At 41.9% G+C, this 7,909-nt stretch overlaps 1 protein-coding gene across 1 annotated transcript in view; it reads right to left on the bottom strand.

The window, feature by feature from the left end:
• Positions 1-7,909, bottom strand: part of ADGB (androglobin) — a 360,063-nt gene that overhangs the window by 214,702 nt on the left and 137,452 nt on the right. The window contains exon 13 of the mRNA XM_019527460.1: positions 6,827-6,971. Within this exon, the coding sequence (XP_019383005.1) occupies positions 6,827-6,971 (145 nt within the window). The remainder of the gene's footprint in view (positions 1-6,826; positions 6,972-7,909) is intronic.

Consider the following 7,909-nt stretch of genomic DNA (forward strand, 5'->3'; position numbering starts at 1 on the left):
GCCAGTTTATAGGTAATGTCTGTCCCAGGCTGGTAAGGCTGATCCCTTGTGCTAGACTGGACCTCCATGGGCTGGATCAGACCTCTTTGCAGACCCCAGTTACACAGATTTTGCCTTAAATACACATATTAAAACACTGAGGAGGCCAAATTTTCATCTCATGTCATAAATATTTTCTTTGCTTCTTAACTGAAAGGATATATTTACATTTGGAGGCATTTTAAAAAAGCCACAGCTGTTATACTCTAATTGTTACATGTGGATGAAGCAGTTTTAAAGTTGGAACAGATTTGCTACATTTGTATTGTTCCAAGATTGCCCATGTGTAACCGTTTGGAATATGATACTCTGACTGTAGCATGTTCCACTCAGCCAAGCATAGCTTCTAGTTGCCACTAATATCTACTGTCTTTACAGTAGGCCATTACCATAATTATATTGAGCCAGATCATAAACTGGTATAAACCGACATAGTTTCATTCCCTTCAGTGCAGCAATGTAAATTTATACTAGTAGAGGATCTTGTGCAGTAATTTCAGCAACTTGATGGCTAAACATCACACACATCTTAAATTATAAAGATCATATGCCTCGGATTTGACAAGTTTATGTTTTAAAGGTTTTAAGCACAAATATCCCTTGAATGGTAAAATGCATATCCAGACACTGTAGACACCGACTGACAATAATTTAGTCAATAAGGTAGAGCAAGATATCACTTACAGCATTATACTTATCTGGCATTTTTCTCAAAATTGGACTTTTTTAAAAATAATGAAACTTTTTTCTTAGCTATTTCAAGTTTTAAAACAAAGAAGTTTCCATAAGGAAGTATAACCAGCTGAACCCCTGTGCTTCTGAAAGTGAGTTCTGCTACAAAACACATTTAATGTGTGAAATAGGGAGTATTCTTCAGCAAGTTGCATGTTAATATTTGTAGCAGTCAGCATAAGTGTGTAGATGCATGCATACAAGTGTGTGCACATAAGCATTTTCCTATCTCTATTTGCATACTATGATTATTAAACAGTATGAGACTCGGTTGACTTTTAAATTGCACCAAAAGCAAGGTTCAAGCCAGCACAGGTCAAATAGTTGCCTGTGATATCTTATACTTCATCTCTGATTCAGATTGCCCTCCAACTAACTCACACTCTCATGTCTGCCTCCTATGATTCCATTTTTATCAATGTCTGTCTTGTGTCTTACCTGCCCTTGACTCTCCTTGCTTCCATCCCCTTTTGTAGCAGAACAATTCTACAGATAGAATAGTTTCTACACCCATGAACCGCTGGAGAAAATTAATATTTAAGCAATGTTTATGCTTCTGCACATGGATGTCAATCATCCCTTAGCTAACTATATATTTGCACAGATACAGAGATATAACCAGTAATGATACACACAATCGCAATATGCATTAGAATGATACTTACAACTTCACATTTCTGCCTGGTTAAAGTCTTTCATGTGAGTTTTACTTAATAAAAAGAAATGTAAAGCTGGTCATGAAGTACTAGAGAAATATTTTTACATAAAACACATACAAGTACACAGTAGGGGCATTTACATGAGATATTTACTATACAGTTGACTAATTAGCTGTGCAGTAAACAGCTCAGTGTCTATACACGCTCCCTTAATTGGCTGGAGTAAACTAAATTTACTCTACAGTAGGATAGTACCTATAAGTACTATTTACAAGTACTATCCTGCTTCAGAGTAAAAAATCTGCAGCAGCACACACGTAGATGCTACCTGACTGGCTGGGACACAAGGGTCAGTCAACGCAGAGGCTACCTGCCAGTTAACCCTGTGCTGAAGCTCCCTCATGCCTCATCCAGCCCCTTCACAACATGTTGAGCCAGGGGAGCAGCTCTGGGCTGGCAAGCTGACCACTCCCCGCACCCCCACCAAGCCTCCTGCCAGCCAGGGTTACTCCACCTGGGCTCCATATACTGTGCCTGAATAAACTACAAAATTAATTGCTCCTGGGCACATATTCAAAAGGTATGCCCAGGAGCAATTAACTCCAGAGCAATAAACTCCAGTTTATTCATGTGCCATGACTGCACATGTAGAGGCACCCAGTAAGTAACAACACAGTCTTAAGGTTTTCCTTCCATCATAAATATGGAGAACTTTATGGCAAAAACCTTATATTGACAGATGCACTACAGAGTGCAGCTCCATCAGTGCAGCTCAACCATTTTGACTGGCAGGCTGGATGGGCAGTGCCTGATACCTCTGTATCCAGATCCTGTGGGGCCCAATCTGGCTGCCCTAGAGAACAACCCAGCCCTGATCCAGCTACACACTGGAAGGGGGCTTGGGCCAGGACCAACCTAGCCCTGACCCAACCTGGCCCCATAGAGGGAAAGGGCTAATCCAGCCCCACAGGGGGAGGTGACATGGCCTGGCTTTGTGAGAGGAAGGGGGCATGACCCAGCCCCAACCTGGCCAGGCAGAGGGAAGGGTGTATGGCCCAACTCTCTGGGCAAAGAGAGGGGGCATGGCCCAGCCCCGAACAAGTCACACAGGGGGATGGATTATCACCTGAATCCATGGAAGGAAGGGTCATGGCCCAGCCCCATCCTGGCTGGGTGGACGAAAGGGTGCATGGCCCAAGCCTGTGGGAAGAAGGGAGCATGGCCTGCCCCTGTGGGAAAAAGAAGGTGCAGCCTGGCCCCAACCTGGCAGTCCAGAAGGGAGGGGGCATGGCCTGGATTCAATCTAGAGGTGCTGGAGGAGGGTCGTGGTCCAGATCCAACCCACCCCACGAGGCTTGGAATATTGGCAGCAGGAAGAGCTGGCAGTATGGTCACTGCTCCTCCACCACCAAACTTCCCATCCATCGGGAGCCCTGTGGGCCAGACTCCAAGGCTCCATGGGCCTGATGTTGGGCACCTCTGGTTTGTAATGATAAATAATACTACAGAGTAATGCTATATAATAATAATATATAATAATGATAATACTCCTTAAAAAGGATATTAGAAGTTCCATACCAGAATCATATTAATGATTTTCAATCCTACAATTTTTTATTTCAAATTCATTAAAGACTGCTTATTTGAGATTGGAATTTGACAAAGATAATAGCATGTCTTAAAATAAAAAGAGGTTTCCTTTGCTTGTAAAAAAGCTCAGTAGTATCTTCAGTTCAATCTTTGTTCTTTCCAAATATGTTTTATGATCCTGCAGGTAAACATCTATTCTAAATTTTACAAAGGGAGAACTTTCTTGTCCTATTTATATTTTCCACTTGTCCTAGACACAGATGACAAAAATAATTAGGTCATAGCTGTAATAGCTTTGCAATGGAGCTCAGGTAGTAAAGAGTTTATTGCTCTTTCCTTCTCCTAACTCAGCAGCGTGTGTGACTAAATTCCACAGTAATGCCTTTCCAGTTAACGCTTTTCTGTATTTTAATCACACTGCGTCTTGTCTTGATTTGTTTGTGTGCAAAGTTCATTCTATTTTTATTCTCCCCTATACCAGGCAAGAATCATGTTGGGATTAGGCTATGTCTGTGTAAGGCCTAATGCAAGATACTGAAAGAGAACTACTATGTAATATACAATTATATGTATGCTGGATGGCAAATGACTGTCATGAATTTTGACTGTTTTGAAGCTCACTGGGGGTCAAATTCTATTATTACCTGCTCAGAATGGCTCTGGGCTTAACTGCCAGAATATCTGACTAACCATAAAAGTGCATAATACTATTCTTACCTGCTACATTGAAAATAATGGAAATCTGACCATTACACAAATCTAGAATTAGATCCTCAAGCTCCTCAGACTGTGTAGTACCTCCTTTAGTTTGCACCCTGTTGTATGGTTTCATTTTCAGCAACTGTTTCTTTAAAAGACTCTTTCCTTAAAGACTCTTTATCACATTAATTTTAAAAGTAGTACTGATTATATACAAATAAAGTAATTGTGTGAGAACTACTCGTTAGCAGCTGACAGGAGGGGTCCCATCTTCAAGGCTCACCTGGAAGTTGTGGAGGAGGTCTGGGCTGAGGAGGGTTAGAAAAAGTTAGAATTCAAGAATTCATAGGCAATTTGTCAAGGTTTGGTCCCTCCCCCATGATGGGACCCTCAGTGGCCATAATGTGCTAACAAGCTCTTGTTTGAGCTCATCCACCTCAGATGTGGAAAGCTTAGGGAGGCCCTTGTGCAGGTGCTGAATGGTCTCTGGGAAGGCAGGCTCAGTTGCACACAGCTCCTTGTAGAGCTAACAGTATGCTCTTGGATCTTGGCAGGACCCATGAGCACTTGGCTCACATGGTTTTAAGGTGGCTGACAATCTTCTGTTTTGCATACTCTTCTCTAATTTGAAAAAGAACTGGGCCAAGGAATCAGCCACTGTGGGTTCTTAGAAAAGAGCTTCAGTTCATGAGCCCTGGCCTGTTCCTTCTACCATTTCTGTCAAGCACTTTTTCTGGAGCTTGAGGTTCTCATACAGCCTCTGGTCATTATTGGCATCCTTCAGGGTAGCCCCAATCTCTGTAAGGTCTACTTCGAGTTCCTGCACACTGTGGGAGCAATCCTGGATCATCTGCTATGTATATTATTTGCAGAAAATCTTGATTTGTGCTTTTCCCATTTCCTATCACTGCTTCCAGAAGAGGAAGTCACTTCTTGAGGCCACTCAAGTCTGCCAGAGATAAATGAAGCTGTTGCAAAAGTAGGCATCCTGGAGAGTGCTTGGTGTGAGTCAAGTCAGGAAAGTCCAGTTCACACCAGACCTGACCTGTGGTCTGAGAGTCCTGATGGAACAACATGGCTTCAGTGAAGCAGAGGCAGGTGGTGTTTAGTGATATACAGCCAATCTAGGCATGCCATAGAGAGTGCACTGCAGCTCGTCTTCATGCAGGTATTCACAGCTCATCTGTGAATACTGCAACTCATCTTCATGTAGGTATGCTGCAGTGTATGCTGATGTGCAGTGTATGCTGACATGCAGGTCAGCAGGTATGCTGATGTGAACTGCAGTTTGTCTTCATGAAGGTATGCTGTCTTACAGAATGGTGGTCTGCATCTGTTGTGTGGAGGGTGGAGTTCACTGTGGCACTGTTTAATGGGGCTCCAGTTCATTCCAGTCTAAACTTTCCTAAAGGCAAAATCACCTCATACAATGAGGATGTTGTTGTCATTGGTTACAATCTCTATGGGGTCAGCCAGAATCCTGAAAAAACATACCTTCTTCCCCGCTTTCTTGGGTACATAGGTATTAAACAGGATGAGGAGGCACTGCTCCAAAATGATTCAGACCACTAGCAGGCAATGAGAGATGACTTCCTGGGCAACTACTGAAACCAGCCACAATTTTTGTGAGAAGAGGATGGCAACACCCATGATGGAGCTCATGCTGTAGCTAAGCTCTTCTCCATGTGGTGTGGCAATATGCATCTCTTGCAAGAAGGTGAAGTCTAACCATCTCTGGTTCTGGAATTCAGAGATGCTCACTTTCTGGGAGTTCCTGTATCCATGTATGTTGAGTGAGCCAAGAGTAAAGATCAGCATTGTGAGAGGTTTGAGAAGGTGACACGAAAGGCAGAGAAGAAAGATGGAGAAGAATGGAAGGGCTGTAGGTCATCTAGGATAGACCAAAAAGTTTCCATTTGCAGTCAAGGGAATTGTTTTCCACTAGCAAACTGCTTTTTCCTTTCCAGTGCATCATCTTACCTTTTTAAAATCTAAAATGCACAGTTCTGCTGCCTCTTTAGCTAACACTTTCTTTGTCATACTATGAGCCAAGACTAGGAAACATTCATAGTCAGGGAAGTATTCAGTTATTTGGTTCTTGACCTTCTAGGTACCCTTGGTCTCATCAAGGAACCTAACCCTTCAAGGGAATGATATTCCCTGAATGCATCCCCAGAGGAGGCATCTCCTGCAAGCGAGAACTATCCCTCATTAAGGGGTGATTATTCCTCCTTGAAAGGGGGGCTGTGAGACACCTTAAGGTCACCAGAGTCTTTCATTCTCCTCATCTCAGACTGAGTCAGCATCCATTTGGGCCAGGGGGCTTGAGGCCTCAGGATAGGGCGGGGACTCAACGTTGGGAGATGCACCTCCCCACTAGGGCCACTGACATCATCCCATGAAGGCACTGTATCCTGGGGTTGGGGTCGTTTCCCCCTGGCATGGGTGAGGCTATCTTTGCTGCAACCTGCTTCTTCACTGGGAATGATGCTGCTACAGTGAACACAGTCAACACACAAGGTGTTTCTGTGAAGAGGTGTACCACCTATGGCTGCTCACCCAGCATGTATTGCAGGGTGGCTTTCAAAGATTTCCCCCCCATTTTTCAGGATCACAAAGACCAGAACATGCTTGAGATCAGGGGCTCTACAGCCAAGCAAATGGTGGCAGTGGTGCTGCCAGCTTCGGCGCTGGCAGAGGATAAGCTGCAGTGTGTGTGGGGGGTGGGGATGGGTAGGAGGCAGGTGAGGAGGGCAGAGGCTGTGGGGAGCAGGCAGCAGCTGTGACTCCAACTGTGACTCTAACCCTGGGGAGCTGCAGATGCTTGCACCTTGCCTTGTACTCAAATCTAAGATGAGCACACTTTTTCCTATGTTAAATAAGGAGAAAAACCCTGGTCTTGGATTCAAGTAAATATGGTATAAACTATGAAAAACAGAAAGTTTGAATGAAAGTGCTGGTATGAATTAATTTAAATGCAGAAAGAACCATCTTAGTAACAAAGTTTTAAAAAATCTACACCTCCAGGGATTATTTGATGGTTCATCTTCCACTAACCTTTCCAGCATAAAATTGGATCAAGCTAAAAAAAAAGTTATTTTTTTTACCTGAGAAGCCTCTTCCATAATCAAGGGTTTCATAATTTGATTCACATCCAGGTAAGTGTCATTTACATTTTCATCACACTCAACGACTGAAGGGAGGGTGGATGCAAGACGAAATCCTTTTTTGATGGTAGATGATAGAAATTGGCTAAATAACAGTAATATAAAAGCAAGTGCAGGCACATTAATCCACACATTTTTTTTAATTTTCTTCAGTAATATCTTTATTTGAAAAGAAGGGTTTGTCAAAACAATGTATATTTCTTTTATTTCATAAATCTAATAGGGTAGGAACAGTACCTAAATAATATGTATGTTATGCACCATTCCTGCCTTAATACCACGTACACAAACAAACAGAATCTACTCCCTCTCAGCCATCATCTTGCTCCCAGATAAATTAAACCCATTTTGCAAAATTATAGACATCAAGAATAAAGGACTTCTTTGGCATCTGGAAAAAATGCATATAAAAGGACTTAAACAAATGGAGGCAGAAAGAAACTATGCTTTCCTTTCTACAGGATGAAGTTTTACTTTTTCAGATAAAATAGGTCTCCATGGATACCAGACAACTAAAAAACAGTGGTAAACCAAGGTAATTTGTATATGGCCCAATCTTACATCCACTGATATAAAAAGGAGCTTTGTCATTGACTTCACTGGGAGTAAAAGCATACTATAAATGACTGTTAGAAACAAATCATTTGATTACTTATTTTATGAGCTATCCACACTAAATCAAAACAATTCTATTTAAATGTCTAACGATAGTATGACAGTAACAAAATACAGAGTAAAGTCCAAACTTGCTTTCTTAAAAGAGAACTGAATGTCTAATACTTTAGCAACAACACTAGCAAAATTATCTTCTCTTAAGGAATGTTTTAATATTTATATTATTTATTAGAACAACAGTAGGAAATTAAAAATAGTTGTGGACCCAACTGTGAATCTAACATCATTTAAGCAGCTTACATTATTTAAACAGCTCTATTACTTTGGTAAAATGTTCATTTTCACTGTATATTTTTGGTTACTACCTGTTAATGCCTCTACACTAATGCCCGTAGCATGGGGAACAAG

This window comes from Gavialis gangeticus, unplaced genomic scaffold, assembly GCF_001723915.1.
Source record: "Gavialis gangeticus isolate Ggan-Ray unplaced genomic scaffold, GavGan_comp1, whole genome shotgun sequence".
Taxonomy (NCBI): domain Eukaryota; kingdom Metazoa; phylum Chordata; order Crocodylia; family Gavialidae; genus Gavialis; species Gavialis gangeticus.